General features: G+C 40.5%; 1 protein-coding gene across 2 annotated transcripts in view; it reads left to right on the top strand.

Moving 5' to 3' along the window:
• Positions 1-22,586, top strand: part of garnl3 (GTPase activating Rap/RanGAP domain like 3) — a 56,952-nt gene that overhangs the window by 25,292 nt on the left and 9,074 nt on the right. The window contains exons 3-22 of one of the 2 annotated variants that reach the window (XM_070850411.1): positions 6,117-6,191; positions 7,560-7,659; positions 9,318-9,436; positions 10,327-10,391; positions 11,379-11,442; positions 11,593-11,619; positions 12,015-12,090; positions 12,462-12,560; positions 12,679-12,782; positions 14,461-14,569; positions 14,699-14,744; positions 14,929-15,035; positions 15,137-15,252; positions 15,729-15,833; positions 19,290-19,364; positions 19,800-19,914; positions 20,054-20,080; positions 20,207-20,311; positions 21,112-21,228; positions 21,764-21,930. In XM_070850411.1, coding sequence (XP_070706512.1) covers positions 6,117-6,191; positions 7,560-7,659; positions 9,318-9,436; positions 10,327-10,391; positions 11,379-11,442; positions 11,593-11,619; positions 12,015-12,090; positions 12,462-12,560; positions 12,679-12,782; positions 14,461-14,569; positions 14,699-14,744; positions 14,929-15,035; positions 15,137-15,252; positions 15,729-15,833; positions 19,290-19,364; positions 19,800-19,914; positions 20,054-20,080; positions 20,207-20,311; positions 21,112-21,228; positions 21,764-21,930 — 1,818 coding nt within the window. Of the gene's footprint in view, positions 1-6,116; positions 6,192-7,559; positions 7,660-9,317; positions 9,437-10,326; positions 10,392-11,378; positions 11,443-11,592; positions 11,620-12,014; positions 12,091-12,461; positions 12,561-12,678; positions 12,783-14,460; positions 14,570-14,698; positions 14,745-14,928; positions 15,036-15,136; positions 15,253-15,710; positions 15,834-19,289; positions 19,365-19,799; positions 19,915-20,053; positions 20,081-20,206; positions 20,312-21,111; positions 21,229-21,763; positions 21,931-22,586 lie in introns of both variants that reach the window. The other variant, XM_070850410.1, reaches the window with a different exon arrangement.

Genomic DNA, 22,586 nt, shown 5'->3' with positions numbered 1-22,586 from the left:
TTGTATAACCTTAAACAACTAGCCACACACACATTCATCTGTCTGGTTTCACCGTGTCCATGTTTGCCACTGTTGCTAGGCCTGTTAAGCCGACCAGATATCCCACTAAATTCACCATGATTTTCAAAACATGGGGTCTAAGATCTCATATACAATCAAACAAAAGCAGGCCTCATTTCATCCTCACAACTGTGGATTTTGTCGACTGAAATGACAACTGTTGCTAGAAGATTTCATCACTGACACCGAATATCTGTGATTTGGTTTAAAACTCCAGCTACAGCTGACATTTTAATGTCTCCAGCTGGTTTGCTTTTAAAAGAAGAACTCTTCATGAGATTCTTGAATATTCATATGATGGCTGCATATGTTATATAATGCTAAAAGAAGGATGCTGAATCTTGATGTTCCAGGCAAAATCCGCAACAGTTGAGGATCCAAGTAGAAGACATGGAAACGACATACTGTGTAGAGCTAGTTTGTCATAGAATTATAATACAGTATTATGAATAAAATGCAATTAGCAGACAGAAGTCTCAAAGAGGTGCCTTCACGCATTACAAATCATAGGAGAGCGATGAAGTGTTTTTTCGCTTCGGTGTGGGTGGGACTTAATTATGTCTATTGCATCAGATTGTGACCCACAATACATACTCATACAAGGAGAGAAAAGATTTCTGGATACTTCATACCTCCTTTATCAATCATTCTCTGTTAAATTGTCCCCTATCTATTCATTTTCTTTGTTTCATTATTTTGTCTCCTTCCTTCTTCCTCTTTTCTGCCTCTATTAGTCTTCTCATTAGTCACTCATCTCTTCTCTCTCTGACTGTGCACCTGCCTCTCTTCACCCTCTTCCTTCTGCCTCTTCCTCTCCTGCTCTGCCGCCTGTGCCTCCGTGTTCTCTGCCTTCCTGGAGGATTGTGAGTTTGCATGATCAGGCCCGCTGATGAGATCAATTATCTATCAGCAGTCACAAAAGTATTGATGTAATACCACACACACACACACACACAGTCACACACACACATCTTTCTCTCTCTCTCTGCACTGCAGTGCTCTTTTGTCCCATGGGCCTTGGGGAAATCAGAGGCTCTCTGAGTACGCTGTGAGCTCAATTGTGTTTGTGAAATGTTCAAGTCATGCCCTAAAATGAGAGCTGTTTAAGTGTGTGTGTAAACGGGGGAGAGATGGAGAGAGTGAGTGTGTGTGCATCCCTGCTCCGTCTATAAAGCTTGAAAACCCCAGCCCTGTCCCATGGGGTTACGCAACGTGGAGACGGCTATTATTCTTTTATCATTTGGCTTTTTGTTGTCATTACACATCGCTCTTTGCCTCTCTTCCCCATTGGCCTCATCCTTCATTCTGTCCCTCCATCTATACCTTTGGTGTTTCAAGGGTTGTTTGTTAAAGCATAGAAGCATAATGGGCTCCCCTCTCTCCCCTGTTTCCTCCCCTCTGCCTCCTCCAGCCCACATGGGAATCACTGGAGTGCAGCTTTTCCTTCTTTGCCACTCTTCTGTTGCATGATTTAGAAGCAGCGGCTGCGTGGTGCATGCACGTGTGTGTGCACAGACACAGGCACAGACCCCCCAGAGCGCTTAATCACTCCTTTCTCCTGCCATTTTTCATTCTTTCACCAAAAAACAGCAGAAAGCCTATTCACACACAGCAGCACAAACACTTACCTAAATGCACATTCATAACAGAATGTCACACTTTTTTTTTTCTCTTGTTTATCTCACATGCAGACACACACATGTACTAGGGAGGCAGTGCATTGCTCTTTCTGAACACTGCATAGGTTTCCTCTCCATTATCCTGCGAAATGGAGGAAAATGGAGGCCTATAGCTTTGACAGTCAGGGTCGGTACCATAGCATAAGGAACAGATAGGCAATCAGCTTTGACAGGGAGCATTTTGTTCACCTCACATAGCTTTTATTAGTGTATCATGTCAATTATGCTCACAGGCCCACAGTCACTCATACTCATTTTACCACGTCTACAAAACCAGAGGTTATAAACTAAGATGCACAGGGGAATCCGTTAATTGTTGCAATTAATGCAGAGCTGCAAGAGGCTATTCTATATAACGAATAATAAACCTGCAGTAGGCAGCCTTCATAGGCTTCACAACAAATTAAAAGATAAACAACATCCTTTAAGCCATATCAAGAGCCAGTACACGTAATTACAACCATTCACATGCTCATCTAGAGACATAGCCACAATTACAAAAGTGCAAATAACACCACTTTTAAAAAGCATAGTGTACAAAGCAGCAGCAGAGTTGCATAAGTGGATTTGTGAACTCGCTACAAGAGCAGCAGAATCTCCTCAACATTAAATCTCTCCATTTGTTTCACTGTTTTTTAAGTGAGTTCATGCTCAAAAGTGAGCCGGACAAGTTGACTGTGCAACATCAGAGTTTTTGCACATGGCGTTACAGAGGCACCGAATGTGGCACAAAGTTGTTGTCATTGTTTTTTGGAGATGTACTGTTTTGCAACAATGTATTCCAGGAAAATGTCCACATTAGTACCCACCTAATGGCCCTTAGTATATGTAAGTTCAACCTTGTAATGTAATTGATTGTCGATATGGTAACTGTTTGTAACCAGCTAGGCAGGGGGTTATTATTCATAGTAAGAAATGGTTTCCTGCATGCAAACTATTGCTGTTTTTTGCTTTATTTTGCATTGCGGACTTCCACAGCCAAACTGTATGGCCTTAGTTTTACTTATACGAGTAAAAGTTCAGTGTTGTGTTTTTTTTTGTGTCAGGAAGAGAATTCGGCAAAGGGGGCACAGTGACCTTTTTGGATGGGCCTGAACCCCCAAGGCCCACCGATAACGCTGACACTGCATTTACTTTCAATTTTCTGCACACACACTGAACGGCAAAGCACACACCACACACCAGGAAATATATTTGTTTTCAGGCCTATTAATATGCATATGAAAGGAGAGAAGGCAGTATTTTCTGCAGACTCTCCTAAGACACAGCCAATTATTGCACAGAAACCTCTCTGTCGTTTATCAGAGCTTCACACCTGCAGTAAACATGCTTGGCTTTCAACCACTGGATTGTATTATCTCATTATATACAGTATACCATGGGGAGAAAATACAGCCAGTGCTTTACTTCTGTGCATATTAAGACTGGGTGAAATCAATGTCATATTAATAGGATTTCTTTTAAATGTTTTTTGTTGCACGGTATTGTTCGATTGCATGACCTGTGTTAATGTAATGTGCTTCACATCAGGCAATGTGTTTGGAATCACTTATTTGAACATTTGACAATTCACAACATAGTAGTGTCATCATAAGATTCCACTAAAAGTCAATTGATAAGCAATTTTTCAAGCAGCAATGACAGCTGTTCTCTGGTTCCAGCTTCTAATTCGTGTATTACAATTAATTGGCAAAAATCAGTATTGACTGATTTACCAATAATGTTTTCTATTAATCGAATCGACCCGGAACTTAAAGTTGCAGAATTTCATTCAAGAGCTGTCTAATCCCCCAGCTGCAGTGCTGCATATCAGATTTAATTTAACATGAACAATAAAGTCAGTCTGACAGTTATTAATGATTTTATTCAGGATGTAAAACTCTCACCTTTCATCCACATGGCCCACGGGAATGTTTCTGAATGGACTTAAACCCTCTCTCTCTTTACACGACGAGTGCTCTCTCAGCACTCTCCCTCGTCATTGTACCGTCTGACATGATCTAATGCGCCGCTGAAGTAGGACCCACCACCCACTCTCCAAACCGATCAAGTCTCAGCCCGGCTCAGTGCTGTAGCCATTCACAAAATGGTTTTAAATATCTGTTTATTATCATGCGCAGACCTGTAGAGCAGCATCACAATGTTTCATGAGCGCATTTACACATTAGAGTTCTAGAGGTTTTATCCTGCTTTTGATCATATTTGTCATTGTTTACATGCAAACCTGGTTAATCATTGCCCTCTATACATGATCATAAGAGTTTCCAGTTTTCTGATCACCTACATGCAGGTGTATTTTTGATTCCTAAACATCTCAGCCGCTCATATCTGAACAGACTGATTTTTCTTCAATTGTTGATGATGAATAGTTTAGTTTCAGGCTGTCTGAACGATGCTGCAGTCACCACTCTGCTGGATTTAGCTTCCTCATCTCATTACTGGCAATAGAAAATGAGAATGACGATGCAATATGCTGTTGGAACTGATTCTGCAGTATCAAAGTCTTAGACTTTCCCTTTATTTCAGCATGTCGATCATTATCTACACTGTAATGTAAAATTATGAGGATCATTATCAATATTTACCATCATATTTATCATATATTTGTTTTAATGATGAGGCACTATGTGGCTTTAGTTGATTCTGCTCATACGGGTTTCTTATAACCGAGATACTTCTAAAGCTTGATCATACACAGGATATTCATGTACATGTAAACATACTCGGTGGTGAAGGCTTAAATATCTATTGTGCAAATAACAATAATAAGCAACTATTTTGATAAGCATCTAATCATTTAATTTTCAAATAACAATGGCAAAAAAGTTTTGTTTTCAGCCTCTGAAATATAAAGATTCCCTGCTATCCCTTTTTAATATCACGGCAGATTGAATATCACTGGGTTTTTGAACAGTTGGTTGGGCAAAACGAGACATTTGAAGGCATCAAGTAGGTCTCTATGACATTTTATGGACTAAATTGTTAATAGAGAAAACAATCAGCAGATTAATTGATGTTGAAAATAATGGCTAGTTGCTGCACCAGTTTCATTGTGTCTTCTGCAAGGTCAGCTACACTAAGCTTAGCAGCTTTTCATGTTCAGCCCTTCTCTAAGGAACTTCCTTTTCATCCTCCTCTTGCTTGGCTCCTCCAGACCATTTCAGGCCATCTGGACATATCGCAGTGTGTGCAGGGATACACAGCCAGCCAACTCCTTTTAGAATGCACATGTCGGCAGACCAGAGACCTCTATCGGCGAGGGGAGCAAAGTAGAGCACAGCAGTCAAGACAGTCAAAGAGCAGAGGGCAAAGAGGCAGAGAAGAGAGGCAGGAGGAGAAAAGGATGGAGAGAGTGCAGGTCGGTTGCCTGGCAACAAAACATCATTCGGTGCAACTGTGTTGTGGGGATAAAGAGAAAAAGGGGTCGTGAAGAGGAATGAATTGAATGGGGGGTTTGGTAGATTTCCACAAGGATGAGAAGAAGCTGGAAATCATTTAGAGAGTCAGTTGATTGTAGCACCACTGAGAGACTAGCACTTAACCAGTGTTGAGATGTTAGTGTCACATGTAGAGTAATTTACTGTATGCATACACACACAGCATTTGCATTAATTCTTAGCTTGTGAAGTATAGGTAAAAAAAAAATACTATGTCTGTTCTCTATAAGAAAGCAGCCATACCACACCAAGTTCAGATAAAGCATGTCTGTACTGGCTCAACTGTTACAGGTATAAGAACATTATTTTAGGTCACAAATGGGACTGACCATCACCTAAATCTCACTTAACTCTCTGCAAGAAAGCCAGTAAGCCTCCAGTGCTTTCCACAATATCGAACTGTTTCCTAAAGTTGTACATGCTCACTGAGGATACACTCTGATCTCCTCCCTTGCCCTCTATTGTTTCGCTCACTCTCCCACTATCATTAACTGTCCCATTTCGCTCTCATAATGTCTCCTCTCTGATGCTGTAGTAGAGAGAGGTGAGTCAGCAAGAGACAGATAATTGGGGTGATAAGTAGAGGGTGGCAGATGCAAGAATGAGGGGAATAAAGAGCATAAAAACAGTTTTTTACAGCGAAGGGAGATGAAGGAATCATTGTAAAGACCTAAGTAATAATTGATGATTAAAGAAGTGTGGAGTGTGGAGACACTGGTAGTCTACACGGCAGAAGACAGCTGAGGACACAAGTGTTTTGTAGTAGGACTCATTCTGCCGTTGTCACATGGAGGTGATGTGTCTGCAGTGGTTCCTCTTTTGTCCACGATGATAGCCAGCTCTGGTGTATTTATGAAGTGCTTACTACTGTCTGTCACAAGTCACCGTTTGTCAGAGGTCTAATTTTAAACATGTCTCCCTCTCTCTGTCTCCCTCTCAGCTAATTTCCAGTGACGCAGATGGGGCCATTCAGAGGGCAGGACGCTTCAGGGTGGAGAATGGCTCGTCAGATGAGGTACATACAATATAATGCACTTCTGTGCACACATGCATCCCACTCATCTGCCCATCTCACCCCTATGTTGCTCTCACTAAAATGGACAAAATATCAGAAATTCTGGCTATTTTGAGGCCATAGTTTTCATGTTGTTTTTATTATTTAGCTACAGTAACTTAAAGGAATAGTTTGACATTTGATACATACGTTTGCTCTCTTGCTGAAAAGTTAGATAAGAAGATCCTCATTACTGTCACGTCTGTACTTTGAAAAGAATTGGGATAGCTAATGCCTGCTGGCTCGTATTTAGCATACAGACAAGTGAGTGGTATCGATTTTCTGATGTAACTCTCAGTAAGACAGTGAGAAAGCGAATTTCCCCAAAAAAGTTTAATTATTTCTTGACTGATGGACTTGTACAGCTGCCAGTATGATTTACAGTGCAGCAGTTGCTTATTGAAGCAGTTTCCAACCTGAGGGTCAGGGCCCATCCAATAGGTCAAAAGATATAGATGAGGGGGTCACAAGACAATTTATGGGATGGAAAAGGAGACTTATCTCTAATCTTTGCTTTTTACTTGTTAAACACAGGTTGGTTTACTTTGTCTGGATACTAAACCTTATTCAAATTAAGCAGTCTCAGCCATTTGAAGGGGAAAATTAGTGCGAACAACTCATAAACAGATGGCACCTGTGGTGAGAATGTAGGTAGACACTGCATCTACATTTAAAAGAAATATAAACAATCACATGTAATATCACTGACTGAAAGACACTTTAGTCTATATTGGTTAATGCAACAATATAGGTACTGTATCTACCTCAGTGCTCAGATTGGTCCAAACCTACTCTTGTAAAATGTAGAGACATCATTCAATACATTTTGAAAGCCAACTTTATCTCATATGTCCTTAAAGCCACCTTAATGGATTAGATAGACAACTTTCTTCTCATCCGACAATTTGGGTCACCACACTGAACAAGCTCAGTAACATATTCATAACATATTCAGCAGTTTTAATTGTTCCAAGCTCATGATCTTTGATCTTAACGTCTTTGTGGCTTTTTATGCCAGTTCCCAACATTTTTTATAAGACTAAAGGGTCTCTCTCAAAACTTAAACCCTCTCGTTTTTAATCGGAAATCTTTGTCCCCCAGAATTATTTGCATGATGATATAAGAATAACAGTAAAAAGACTGACTGTAGCTCAACATTCCCAGGCTTTGACTGTATCTTATTTCCTGCCCTGTATTGTAATCTGTACTGCTGCATATTGTAACAGTTTTCCACAGAGAAGACTGCTGTGACTCAAGCTGTGACCATCATGACGACAATGTGACATGTGTGCATTTTTGTGTGTGTGTGTGTGTGTGTGTGACAAACAGACTTCAGACTACACTCCAGGAACCTGGAGGAGAACTGATGTCCATCTGGAGAATCCAGAGTACCACACCAGATGGTTCTTTAAATATTTCCTGGGAAAAGGTCAGTGCTGCTCTGCTCTGTTAAAAAAAAAAACCAAACACTCACACACATGGAGTAAGAAATAGAGGGGGTAAGGGAGAGCCAATAAGCTGGCTCTTTTCTTCCCTGGTCCACAGGACGCTTCTTATCTTATGAAGTCAGCCTTGTCCTCATGCAGCACCACTCTTCATTCAAGGCCAAAACTTGTTAGCATCCAGCCATATCCCCACTGAGAGTCTCAGCTACACTCTAATCCCATATACCGCCCAGGGAGGATGCCAATAGAGGACGTTCATTCTCACCACCACCAGACAGAGCAAAGGCTTCCCTCCAACAGATAATACAATTAAGATCTAACTGTTGGCTTCCAAAACGAGCCCAGCGCTGTGCAGCAAGCTAGCAGGGGCCATTCACAGGAGCAGCCTTGGAGATTGTTAAAGAAGACATTAGAACCGGTCACCTTCACCAACTCCTTCACCTTCCTGACCCTCATCATCTCGCCATCCTCATTAACACCCTGCCTGTTCTCAAACTTGCAGTGTAGGCGGCGCAGCTAGTTGTGCAACAAAAGATCATTGTCCAGGCCTCGAATCAGGACGAATGCCTTCAGCTGAAAGGTTGAGGTATAAAGCACAGAGCCCGAGATGGATGGAGATAATTGTGAAGGAAAGTTAGACAGCAAAACGTCAGTGAGTAGAAGAAAAGCAATGCCATTTCTCCTCCAGCCGGGGTCTAATCAAGCTATGGCATGGGCAGTTTAAAATGAGCTGTGTCTCCAGAAACTTGGCTCGACCTGTTTGGACTGCAGCTGAGCCATCTGTGTCTCACAGCCTGAACAGAGCAGACTGCATCGTACAACATAACACATTATGAACTCTAGGCCAATTATTCTAACATTAGCACTTCCTCTCTGATGAAGCATCCAATACAATTCGATTACTTGAATTCTCAATTTTTTCATGATTTGGTGCAGAATACTCAAGCAGTGAGTCCTCGTTTGTTTCCCTGTTGCCTCGCACCAGCTATGAAGATAATTCATGATCAATTAGAGACAGCTTTATTCTCACACAGAATAGCTGGTGCTGTTAAAACTAATAAGTGTATAATTGCAACCAAACCTTTCAAAGTCATTGCTCACCTGAAGCAGAAAAACGTGGCTATTGGAGATAAAGAGAGCTAAAAACCAAATGGAGAAAGAAAGAATCAGAGTAGGAGAAGGTAATGGACAGCAATGCGGGCAGAGATCCTGCATCTAATTGGCTTTGGAGGTCTGTTAAGCATTGTGTCTGAAGATGTTACCAAGTCAACCGAAGAGGCATAGGAAGGAATGTGTTACTCTGCTTTGGTGTCGTCAGGAGATCTTTGTCTGTGCCCATGTCACACACAGACAGAACTGAAGATTGGGGAGGGGGTACATGAAAGGGAGGCAGAAAATAATGGAAGAAAGAGGAGAAAAAGGCAGAGAAAGAAGCAAAAGGATAAAAGGGAATTTTGAATATCAAAAAGAAATGGTTGCAGAGGATTTCATCTGTCATTAAGAGCAAAAATATTATGCAGAAATAATTAAGATGAAAAAGTCAGTTGACCCCAATCGGTCTAATATTTTGATTGTAACTTTCACACATTACATTTCCATAGTGTAATTATAATTAAATATATAATTGTATGTGTGTGTGTAGTCCACCAGAACTATGTGGGTACAGATGCAGAGAAGAATCCCTTCTACCTGTCAGTCGTCCTCTCAGACCAGAACAACCAGCGGGTTCCTCAGTACAGAGCCATCCTCTGGAGAAAGACGGTGAGTCCACCATCTGCACACCTCACAGCAGTGGTGGAAGAAACACTCTGATCCTTTAGTGGAGCAAAAGTAGCAACAAATACTCATTACAGTAAAATCATTCATTCAGAACTACTTAAAAGTTCCACGTGGAGCTTTTTTCCTCTTTAGTAGCACTACGGAGCAGTTTGTTTGTGTGTTTACAATAACTACAATATTTCCCTCTGAATGTGATGTAGCAGAAGTATAAAGTTGCCTCATAATTGTACTTAACGTTCCCCTAAACAGAGGGTAAGGTCCTGGAACGTGTGTAGCACAGATTAATCTTAATCTTGATCATTTTCTCCTGGAGAACATAGTTGTAGGTGGCACTTTTTCTGTGATCTAAATTAGAGAAGGCACACACAACATGACACCTTGGGGGGGGGCATGCAGCTCCACTTTTGAGTCACCATGCATGTAGTGTGTGTTTTTGTATGAGATTCATGTTCGTTATTGTGTGTTTGTTGTGGTGACTCATGACCAAGATAGCTTGGATCTAATTTTGGCATCCAGGCTCATCTGGAACCTGATTAGGGAGGTGGACCTCCGCTGCCTGATCACATCTATTTATCTTGTTTCTGTCTGACTCTAACTGGTACAGGATGTTGTTGTTGTTGAACAGAACAACTTTGTTTGGCTTGAGTTGCTCTGGCTTAATTTGGACCTCTGTAATTATTCTATGACCAGTCGGAAAAAGATGTTGTGTGCTCTGTGAATGTCTTGGGTAATACGGAGTTAGCAGGATATTCTTTTATAAATGAGCAATATTGCAACAGGTTTGAGCAAGTGATGCCTCAGAGAAAAGACGATTGAAGCCGACTGCGCTAAGAGCTTGTAATCCCTGATCTGTGTCATTCTCCTTCGCTCAGGGCACTCTGAAGATCAGCCTCCCCTACAGCCCGACCAAAACACTATCAGTCAAGTCCATCCTAAGGTAAGAGGTGCAGCCTGCAGCTCTAAGCCGACACAGTTCATTCACTCTTCACAATACATGTGTGAGAATTAATATTGTTAGTTATCTCTCCCTGCTGGGACATGAAGACTTGCGTTCCATACAATGTTGGCAGAGCAATTGGCACCAAATAGCCCGGTCAGAGCCTTAAAATCAGCAGCAACTTTTTTTTTTTTTGGTCAATCCAACACACACATACACACACGCACACTGACAAGTATGTTATTGAGGTCAAGTATTTACTTTTTTGTAGATAAAAGTAAATTACAACATTTTGCGGCATACGAGCACATGAAGAAAAATGAGACATGCTTTGTGGATTCTGTTTCATCAGAATTTTAGGTGCACCCAAACTCATGGTTAAAATAATGATTTTTTGGATAATGTAACTTAAACATAAAATGTCTTCACTTAAATGAACGGATACAGAACAGAAGCCTTTTATGGTGTAATCAGGAACTGAAATGTTATTTTCTTATGATGTTCATTTGTTTAAGGCTGCAGTTATTAATGATTAATTCCAGTATTGATTAATCTGCAGATAAAATGTTTAATGCATGTTTTACCATTTTACCAGCCCAGTCATATAAAAGTTGCCCTATAACTCAATCATAACTAAAGTAGTGTAGTTGTTAAAATAGTTGGAAATAGTTTTTTTTTATAGTCATTCATTTCATCAACATTATGTTTCCAGTAGCAGATTTCATGAGTGACAAGTAACAGGATATAACAAGATGCATGAAACAGGAGATTATAAGTTCCTCAGGCTGAGCGGTGTCACTGGTCACACTCTGAATGAGTACAAATGGTACACGCAGGGTGAGAAATCCCCTGTCTCAGGTCTCACTCATTCTTCTGTGTAACCCTCTGGGCTATTTATCTTCCATCGATCCTAAACAGCACCCCTTTCTCTCTTTTTTTTTTTTTTTTTTTTCATTTTCCTCCTCCTCCTTCTCTCCTTACTTCCAGTGCAATGAACATGGACAGGTTTGAGAAGGGCCCCAGGGAGATCCTCAACCCAGAGATTCAGAAGGTGAGAACGAGAACCAGCTTCTAATGTAATGTAGCATCGGTCCATTTCATGCCAGGCCGGATGTGAACTGTATAATATCTTCAGGCTGTGTCATGTCCTCCTGGAGTGCTGGTCAGCGTGAATGCTAATGCTCATGTATTTTTTCCTTAGGATCTGCTGGTGTTGGAGGAACAGGAGGTATGGGATGGAGTACAGTTTAGCTTGTTCATTGACTGTTTTTAGATATTGAAAGTATTAAATATATTTCCAAATAAAGTGTACTTTCTAATATTCAGCCATCTTTTTTCATTTTTATATTCATCTTATGTACTGTGCATACATTACACTGTAAATGCATTAATATATGCTATATATATATATTATAATTTGATCTGTCTTTTTTTCTTCCCATGTTTACATAAAGACTAATAATTAGCACTTCTAAATACCTTTCATGTATCTTTTGCTTCATATTTTACATTCTCTATGTGCATTTATTTTATAAAGCAGTACTGTATGTCAACAGAAAATAATATTTAATGCATGAAAATGTAAATTATTCTAATAATTTTGACCCAACTATCATTCTGTAGGGTTCTGTCAACTTTAAATTTGGCGTCTTGTTTGCCAAAGATGGACAGCTCACAGATGACGAGATGTTTAGCAATGGTAAATCCCTCCTTGTTTTTAGTGTCTATTAAAGGGATAATTCAACATTTTGTTGCTTTTGAGATTTGAGAGTTAGATGAGAAGATCGTATGGTTCTGTATGAAGGTAACAAAATCAGCATCTCTAAAGCTGAGCACTTAGAATGTTATACCTCATTTGTTTACTGTGCCCAAACAACATGTAGTGAAGCACCCATAAAAACAAAGTTTGTAGATTTTACAATGACATATGTAATATTAATTGGCTTTAGATGTTTTGCCAGGTGAAAAGAAGTTTAACAGTGTAATTCCCAAAGTGTCAAACTATCCCTGTATCAAAACAGTATGTACTGCAATCGAAGATATCTGCTAAACCAAAAATGTTTGTTTCAGAGACGGGGAGTGAGAGCTTCGATAAGTTTCTCAATCTGCTGGGTGATTCCATTACGCTGCAGGGATGGGCAGGTTATCGCGGAGGGCTGGACACCAAGAGTAAGAGAGCTCACAGCCGCTGAATCACATTACATTAATATAATTTTAAAATAAAGGCCTTTGAATATGATAAAGTTTCTCTTCGTCCTCTTTTCTTTCTGCCTCTTTTTACACGCAGATGACACTACAGGAATTAAGTCCATCTACACAGTGTATCAGGGCCATGAACTCATGTTCCATGTGTCCACAATGTTACCCTACTCTAAAGAGAACAAACAGCAGGTGGGTGTGTGTATGTGTGTTTGTGCATTTTTATATAGTTTGCATGTTAGCCACACTAAAGGGATGGTAATGATAGTTGGTCTACAACACAGAATGGACAACACATGGCTATAAACATTTAGTCCAGACAGAAAACAACTCAGAGGAGAAACAGCCGTAATGAACGTAGCCAGTGACCTCATATTTGCAACATTCAAGATGAATATTTCTTTCTCTTTCAATTTCTCCAAAGATTGGGCCCCTCCTGCTGTGCTGTACACTGCTATTAGAGAAATTGTTGAAATTCAGACAATCAGTCCCAAGTCTTCATCTCTGTCATTTTGCACAGAAAAGACTCCACTTTTACAATGGCAGCCAACTGGGCAAAATGTGATCACTTTAGAACGAAAAGGGGAAGAAGAGATATTACCACTTTAGGGTAGAGCTTCATTCTGTAATGCCATTAGTGAGTTTGATTTTAAAGGGCTGGTGCTTAGCAGATCTGACATATAATTGGATTTCTTCTTGAGATAAAAAAAAAAGACATTATTGCAGTCAATAATAAGGAACAGTCATGTACGACATGCCAGTGAGGCTGCTACACTGTCGCCCGTCTCCCATCCCTGAAGTCATGTCCGACAATATGATTGTATTTCACACTTCAGCACAGAGTTGTTCTGCAATGTAAAGTCTGTTTTATTGGTGAAGTTCTTGTGTTAATTTCATCCCACAATTCAAAGATGTATCATGTAAAGAAAAGCATCCCAAAAATTCTGTTTTGTATAGCCTCACTGGCAGTGTGGCTGAAAGGTTCATCCTAAGGGTAATGTTATAAGAAAGACAATGTGGTGATTATCCTCTTAGGAGCATGATTGCGTAGAGGTTTTTCATAGCAGGCGGTCTCTAAGATAATGAAATAGCTCGTCTGCAAAGTTCACATATTTCCCTGATTTTTGGACTGAACACTCTGTGTCCAAAATAGAGTTGGGTCACCAATAAAAACTTTTTGGATGTGCGTGTGCCTTTTGACGGTACCTTTATTCTCTGAGTACTGTTTTTATTTGGTTTCTAGAGTTGGACATGTGTGAACTTAGTTGTTGAGATGTCTTTCTCTGGACTAAAAATACAAATACAAAGAGACAAATGTGTTAAATTGCCATTGATGAGTAGCGGACGGGTGGCAAAGAGAATACAGTTACAAAAAAAAAAGATGGCAAAGCAGGGGAGACAGGAGTTGGTAGGTGTGCTTGATGTTGCTTCCCATTATTCATCAACATAGGTATACCAGGTATATCCTACAGGAAGTAGTGTCGATCAATGGTTTTCAAACTTTGACGTGTGCATCAAAGTAAGCCAGCCATAGTTGTCTGTACTTTCATGGGTACATTTCAAACAGGAACTGCTGATATGCCAACTTGTAATATTGCCAAAATACCACAGCAGGGGTAGTTATAGACTGTGGTATACACCTATAGACTTAATGTTCACAAGGTGCTTTATGTGCTGGATATGTAAATATGCTATAGTCTGCTAACTTGTTTGCCGTAATAACTTGATTAAGTGATTATATCAATGTTCTGTTCACAGATTGTTGTTTGCCCTTAAGTGCCCTTAAAATGGTGAATCCAAGACGATTCACTGAGGTGAAGTTGTCAGTTTCTCCTCATCTTGCGTCACTTTTGTCTGTCTTCTTTTGCAGGTGGAGAGGAAGAGACACATTGGAAATGACATTGTTACCATAGTATTCCAGGAAGGGGATGACGCATCGTCGTCCTTCAAACCGTCTATGATCCGATCGCACTTCACTCGTATCCTTCACATGGACAGTCAGAGAAATTAGGTGGTAATCAGCAACATGAATTGTGTTCACAAGAACTGAAGATGTATGGACTATTGTGTCTCCTATATAATCAGTGTTTCCTTCACTTCACTTCCAGATATTTTTGCATTAGTTAGGTATAATAGCCAGAATGACAGTTACAGGTGAGTGCTTTGATTTGTTGTTGATCGTGTTCCAGATTACGTAACAATTGCTTTTGACTTTACCGACCGACAAAACTCCCTTTAATTCTGGCTACTACGTAGTCTTGATTGTTTCTGTGATGTTGTAGGTTAACAAGAGCAGTTGGCTTTACTTTACCATACTTATACCTGCTTTTTATCACAGGTTGAAGATATTCTCAGAGGAGAGTGTTCCTCTGTTTGGACCCCCTCTCCCGTCTCCGCCTGTATTTACTGATCACCAAGAATTCAGGGACTTTTTATTAGTCAAACGTAAGAGGGAAAACATTTTAAAAATCATCACAATATGGCCAATAAAGCTTCATCATCCATTTTTCCTTTTTGCTAATATGATCTTGCTTCATGTCCTGCAGTAATCAATGGAGAGAAAGCCACACTGGAGACGCCAACTTTTGCCCAGAAGCGTCAGCGGACCCTTGACATGTTGATCCGCTCACTCTACCAAGACCTCATGCCTGATCTGCACAAGGTACTGCTTCATTGCTGAGCACCGGTCTAGTGTAGAGACCTGTTCTTGTCCATTCTTGGATGGACGCACTTTGAGGCCATCCAGGTTGTCTCCTCTGTCTCCTCCTCGTCACTTCAGCCACTGGCAGCGACTGTAGCCCCTGCTGAGTTGTGTTCTGCTGCTGTATTCCACTGCAGCCTCTGCATACTGCACCACGCCGACTGGATACTGCTGCAATGCTGACTTTCTCAGTGGGGCTCTCCCTCCTCACATCACTTTTGTTCCTATTTCTCTTGTTTTTTCTCCTTCCTTTCACTGTTGCTCCAAACACAACGTACGTCTCACTAAGTTTCACTGCTGCTTTTCTCACCACCTGCCAGGGTCAGACTCTAAGACCCCTTTCTGCTTTCTTTTTCTCCTCTGTGTGTGTGTGCGTGTGTGCGTGCGCCGCATTATGGGTGTTCGTGTTCCATGTTTAGGTTCCTTTTTCTCCCCAGAACATGTTAAACCGGCGGTCCTTCAGCGACGTGCTGCCTGAGTCTCCAAAGTCGGCACGCAAGAAGGAGGAGGCACGGCAGGCTGAATTTGTCAGAATAGGGCAGGTAATGAAGGATTAAACACACAAGCACACACACAAACACAATCAGAGCTCTGCAGTAAGAAGACAGTAACACCTACATGTGCACACACACATATACACACACCAGGATGCACATCCAGACAAAGGTGGGCACACACAAATTGTGTACATGGACAAGTATACACACACCTCATCAGCTAAGAAACCTGCACACACACACGTGTATGTAAACACAGATGTTGAGTGTTGTTATCGTTGAGTATAATATCAGAACCTTTAATATTCAGCTTGTATCTAACTGGTCAGGAATATAATTTTGTACACACATTTATAAAATTCATATTTGTGTGCCGACATATTTTGATTGTCTTAAAGGACAGGTTCACATTTATTCAAGTCTGTCTTCGAATAACATTCATGTGTGTTAATGTGTATATCAAAACAATTTTTTGTTGCTGCAATTGTTCTTGCAATTTCAATGTGTTGGAGGACCAAATTCTATATCCATCCAGTTCAACTGAAGCTCTGAAGGCTTTATCAGTCTGAGATAGTCAAATCAAGTGGATATCTTCCAAACTTTTTAGTACAAAGTTCCCTAATTTTCTTACTATCGCTCCACAGCAGCTCAACAAGGAAAAAAACAGGAGTTCATGCTGAAAAGACTGAAACTTTGGAGGTTAACCACTTAAACTGTCTAACTCAAGCTGCTTAACACTCACATTAGCTTCACCTGAACTTCATAATGTATTTTTACACAGAACAAGGAATTTGTCCCCTATCACTTACATCAGAAAGGGATCTCTTGATGGCAAGTGTGAACAGGAAGAATGAATACATCAAGCAAAAACTGTTTCAGTGTTTATATGGGCACCTGACTACTGCTGTTTAAGACAGACTTTCAGGCTCTGAGAGAGCTGTGACAGGTTTTTGATCATTGACAAAGCAGGAAACAATTCAAGTGTGTTCAAGCAGACTGGCAGAGTTCAACACCAAAGTATTTAAAAAGTTAGGAAAGGAGACTGGTGTACTTCTCTTTGACAAAATGTCACCTGGGAGCTCAGTTTAATACAAGAGTTTGTAATACAAGAGTTTGTATAAATCTTTCCCAAATTTCAACCATTTTGTGTACCTGTCCACTGGTGCTTAGGTTTGGTTTTAAAAACTAAAAAAAACAACAGTTTAAGAGCTGTTGGTCCTGGCAGGCAGCTGGATGAGCTGGACACCAGATTTGAAGAGGGTCAGGATGGAATATAAATTCAAGAACAGGTCCCTAAGCTGCAATAGCCATTACTGGGCCAATGTAGTCATCATTACACCTCTGCTCTGGGTGGTGACGTAACTATAATTATGCAGGGACAAAGTCTGAAAACGCAGAGACGAAAAGAATAATTTGTTCCAGGTTGTTTGTGAGATAATAGATATTCTTTGGATGAAAGTCTTCCAATGCAATTATAAAAAAAAAAAAACTGACTACAATGAATCAGAAAGTGCCCTTAATAGCCCCTTTACCTTTACAAACCAAATGCAAAAAAATGTCTTTTCAGCTGAGAAAAAAAACAAATCTAAACGTTCCTATTGATTACTAACCCTGAGGTAGTCATCATCAGTCCTCTTGGCTCTGCTGAAGTGTATTTGACTCATGTTACTGGTTACCTGTCACTTAACAAATTGATTTCAGTACTGTACTGAATGCGCTCAAGACTCAACGTCTGTTCGTAGCTCCATAACCAGATTTTTTTAACCTCATAGAGGCCAGATTACAGCCTGCAGTCAAAGCAGCTGTTCATTTTTCAGTCTCCACTGAAAATAAACACTCACTAGGTATTCATCATCACCGCCATAGAAGAAATTAAGTAAGCAAGGTCAGCCCTTTTTTTAGAACTAGTTCTAAAGATACATGTTTACGCTGCTAAAGAAACTCTGTCTCTTGTTTCCTTTGGTTGTCATCTTCATTTGCTAACCCTTGTTCTTCTTCGTGTTACTGTTTGTGTCTTCTACCTTGTTTGTCTTGTTTCTGTCGCTCTCTGCACATAAACACAAAGCCGAGGCATTGACGCATTGTGCTGTAAAGCATGAGAACAAAGGAAGGTAGACGTGTCGAGCCATTGATTATCCAGTTTCGAAGAGACTAGGTGCTTACTTAACTAAACCAAGTCTTTGTGTGTTCACTCATTGTGTGATGCACATTATACGCAATGATGTCATGTTGTCAAGGATGCCTGATAGGCTATAATATGTGTTTTTTTATGGATATTTTCTCACGGGTGGTGGAGTGCACTGCTCTGCCAAGCCATTGTGCTGTTGGTTGGTATTGATTTCATTATCTCCAGATTGCCTGTTTATGCAGATATGTAAATAGAAACGCCTGACCGTGCAGCTTGGAGTGGAAATTGTCAGTCTGATCAGATGGTTGCTGCTTGAGCATTTGTGCAAACTGTGTTCTATTTGAAATTTGAAGCAATTACACCTTTTATTTAATGTATCACGACAGATTTTTTTTTTTTTTTACTGTTGCCAGTGTGCTTGCTTTTCCACCTTGGAGTCATCACAGTTCTCAGTACCTAAGCAAGCTTTGAAACAAGGAAGCAGCAATGGTAGGCTAGTTGAATATAAGTGATACAATAGGTGCACAATTCAGGAAGCTTAGACAACTGCTATCCTTCTTGTAATGCATTTACAGGCCTGGTTCACATGCAGGGTCCTGATTTGAATGTCCTGTCCAGACTGTGTGTAAATATAAGCACATTATTTATTTAATGAAGTGACCAGTTATGTCAGGCGTAGGTGGAAAATGCCTACAACCAAAAGTAGCACATGTAGAACAAGTACAGTTTTGAGGTTCTTGTACCTGATTCAGAGGGAAATGTTGTGCTTTTTACTCTGCTACATTTGTCTCGCAGCTATAGCTACTGGTTACTTTTCAGATTGAAATGTTACATTTAAAAAAACATATGAAAAATGCATTTCATTGATGAATATTAAAACAGTGATTCCCATGTTTTTTGGCTTGTGACCCAATTAGAGAAAAAATGTCGAAGAGTTTGGGCTCCTTTTTAAGTTTTAGCTGTCAGCTGTTTCAAGAGAGATTTTTCAACTAAACTACGTTATTTCATTTAAATCACTTTTCAAGGCTCAAAGTGGGAAAGTTAGCCAAGATTTCGTTTAAAAAATCAAAGAGAAAAGTCTAAAAAAAAGAATATAAATTCATGTAGCAAAATTCATTTTTTCTTCTTTTCGACCTCATTAATCATCTCACAACCTCTCAGATTTATATTGTGATCCTTTCAAGGATATATGAAGTAGCTATAACTAACTTTACCTTGAGTAGGATTTTGAATGCTGGGCTTTTACTTGTAGTGGAGTATTTTTACATTGTTGTATTACTTTGATAAATGATCTGAGTGCTTCTTCCTTCACTTCAATCCAAAGCACTGGCAGATGTCTCTGTGGGTCATATCTGATGCCATTTCATCTTTAGGCTCTGAAGCTGAAGACCATTGTGAGAGGAGATGCCCCGACTAGCCTTGTTACCACAGGCCTGTGCAGAAAAGAGGTGAGTGCACGTCTTTGACACATTTCACTCCACAAAATCTATTTATTTATCTATATTATCTATATAAATCTATATTTATTTTATGTCTTATGGAATCCAAAAATGTTAACAACTGAAAGAAGTCAGATTCCTTATTTAATTTCCCAAACAATTCACCTTTTTCATCGAGTCAAGTAGAGCCTGACAGGTTTAATTCTTTTCTGATTATTTTCTTGATATTAGAGCAGTAATCTGCAAATGTTTACATATTATTACTCGAGAAAATTCCAGAAACATTTGACTTCACTTGCTTGAAAAGATAAGTCTTGAATGCTAAATATGAGCTTTTTGTGGTGTGTGCATGACTTTCCATTCTTATTATCACATTTAGTTTGATATTCTGCCAAAGCAAGTGGATATTAATTCCAACATGTGTCTGCGTGTATGTATGTGCAGCCATGGGAGTCCCAGTCGTTCTGCAGCACATTCCCCTATGAGATTGTGTGTGCTGACTCCTGGGGTCAGTCTCTGCTGGTTGCCACAGACACAGCGGGGGTCATGCTGCTGGATGGTAAGGTCATCCCTGATCGATTTCTCCCTATGTCCTCTGAAATAAAGCCACCCATCCATATCCATTCAATACTGCGCTCAGCAGAATGCCAAGGCTGACAGCTAACATGATGATGATAATGATGTTGTCCATGTTTCAGGCCCCGATCCAGCGTTGCCCAACGCTGGTGAGTGACACGCAAGCCATCCTGCTGTTTTTTTTTTTTTTTTGCTCAGAGGATTTGTATTACAGATATTTGCGGCATATTTTCACATTTTACTCATCTTTTTATTGTGTGTGTTTTATGTTTCAGAGACGCAATCTCTGCCCCCAGTGCAGGTGTTTGACAGAACCATGGTGGTGAAGCAGTTGCACGTTCTCGAGCCTCAGGACCTGCTTATCACCAGAGCTGACAAAGGTAGGATTAGACCACAAGAAGGGGGAGGATACTGCTTAGCACCCTCTCCCTGCACATCGGAGACTGCTAACGCTTGAGCCATCCTTTATGATCCATCCACTCAGTCTTTTTTGCAGCAGAACAATATTTACAGCACATTTCCTTTCTCATTATTCCTATTCCTCTCTCTTATTTCACCTCTGTCATCTCTCTGTGTGTTGCTGAGTACATACTTACCCTTTCCACCTCCACTGGCCCAGTGAACACATTGATCTCTCACCGTGATCTAAGGAAGCTGACCTATAGAGAACCAATCCCCGTTGGGTGTGTGTATGTGTCTGTGTGTGTCTGTTTATCCTGCATGACTGGATTGACTGTGAGAGTGGGGGGGGGGCTGTAAGGGACTGACAGATATGCAGACCCAGAGAAATCAAACACACAGACCTACAAGCATAAAAAACACTAATAGTATATACAAGAGCTCGCTGTGTACTAACAAACAGCTGTAGGATTCGTCTCATGTTTGCTTCAAGCAGAAGAGCATGTAATTAATTATCCTGCAGATGATTAGCTAACCCTAATATTGACAAACAGGGTTGACTCGGTTTTGATAGTGATTATGTGATGGCAGCGCAAACATTTGTCAAGACTGTGTGTGGGCTTTGATAAACCTTCTGAGAGAGCACGAGCCCTAAGAAGCCTTCTAGTAATCCTCCTGCAGTACGACGCCATTGTCTGACCGTGGGAGGAAGCTGAAAAAGTAATGGCAAATTAAGAGTAACCTTCATGCATAACAGAAGCGGGATTTGTTTTGTTTCCAGGGAAGGACGCTCGGCTCTATGTGTTCAGACTCGGCACGCTCAAGAGAGGCCTGGAGGAGAAGCAGCTCGTCAGAAGCAAGTGTGACAGCCGGGAGAATAAACTGGAGAAAACAAAAGGTGTGACACACAAAACATGCTAGAATAGCCATAGTGTTGCACACAACGTAAGGTAAGAAAAATATTCTGTTAACTAGAGAAAATTGGTTTGGATAGGATAGGCTCACGATTTTATGTGCCCGTGAGGATATCTTCGAGAGTTAGTACCTTTTTGGTAGAGACATCAATCTGACCACAAAACCATCTACAGTTTAAAATTCTTTCTCTTCATCCATGGTGGAAAGATTAACTGAATATGTCTCTAAGTTTGTCTAATGCAAATGGTGCCTGACAAGATTATTTATATTTGAGGAAACATAACATTTCATCAGCCTAAAGCAGGATATTGTGACCTTTATGAGCGCCCTTTTGGCAGTGCAAACACACAGGCTTTGACCTGCTGCTGGTGTCATGCCAGCTGTCTGTGGTGGATGCATTGATCTGTGGGATGATGCCAGGGAACAACACCTAAAGCACAACACGTGTTCAATGTATTGTCGGTCTCTCTACCAACACTCTTTACCCCCCCCCCCCCCCCCCCCCCCGTTTGTCCCAGGCTGTCATTTGTACTCTATCAACACCCACCACGGCTCAGAGCTGAGGATAGTAGCAGCCATCAGGAACAAACTCCTCCTCATCACCAGGAAACATCCCCGTTTTGAAGGCTTCAGCGCCGTCGCCACAGGAGCAGACTCACCAGTGGAGGAGTTTCAGTACATACGGGTAGAATGGACTTCACATGAATTAATAAAACAATTTAGTAAAAGGGTGGAAAAATGAATTCATGAGTGCATAAATGAATAGGATAATAGAATGTTCATTTCCTTTTTTAAAGCTGCTTTCTCATAAAAAGTAGACATTTGACGTCCCAAATTTTTCACTCCACACATATTTAAACATCTTAAAACTGGGGTTTTAGAGTGCTCAAGATGTGAGACAAAGATACTGCCTGAGGTGAACGAGACAGGTGCATTCAGGTGGATGTTGGTAATTGTATTTGGCCTGCTGAGCAACTCCATCCGCCGTTGGAGCTGCAGCAGACACAGTGACACAGCGACACAGCTCATGGGCAGGACATTGTACACACATTTCCAGATTCAGTGTGTGACACTTTCTTAGAATGTCATCACCTCCAAAGTTCATAGTGAATAGACATCAAATAAAATGATACTCTCTATAACTCCAGAACTTGCCTGAAATATCAAAGTAATCCAGTGATAGTGTTCTGTGCATCCATGGACACACAGGAGCTTCTAATTGGTAATTTGGCGTCGTCTTAATGGTGCCAATTTGCCACAATGCAAACAAATACAGTCTAGAGTACAAAACAAAGAAAAATAATAGTGTAATAAAAGTAAGAGTGAAAAAAGATTAATAAT

Source organism: Pempheris klunzingeri, chromosome 19, assembly GCF_042242105.1.
Source record: "Pempheris klunzingeri isolate RE-2024b chromosome 19, fPemKlu1.hap1, whole genome shotgun sequence".
NCBI lineage: Eukaryota > Metazoa > Chordata > Actinopteri > Acropomatiformes > Pempheridae > Pempheris > Pempheris klunzingeri.
This window is presented reverse-complemented; position numbering and strand designations above follow the sequence as displayed.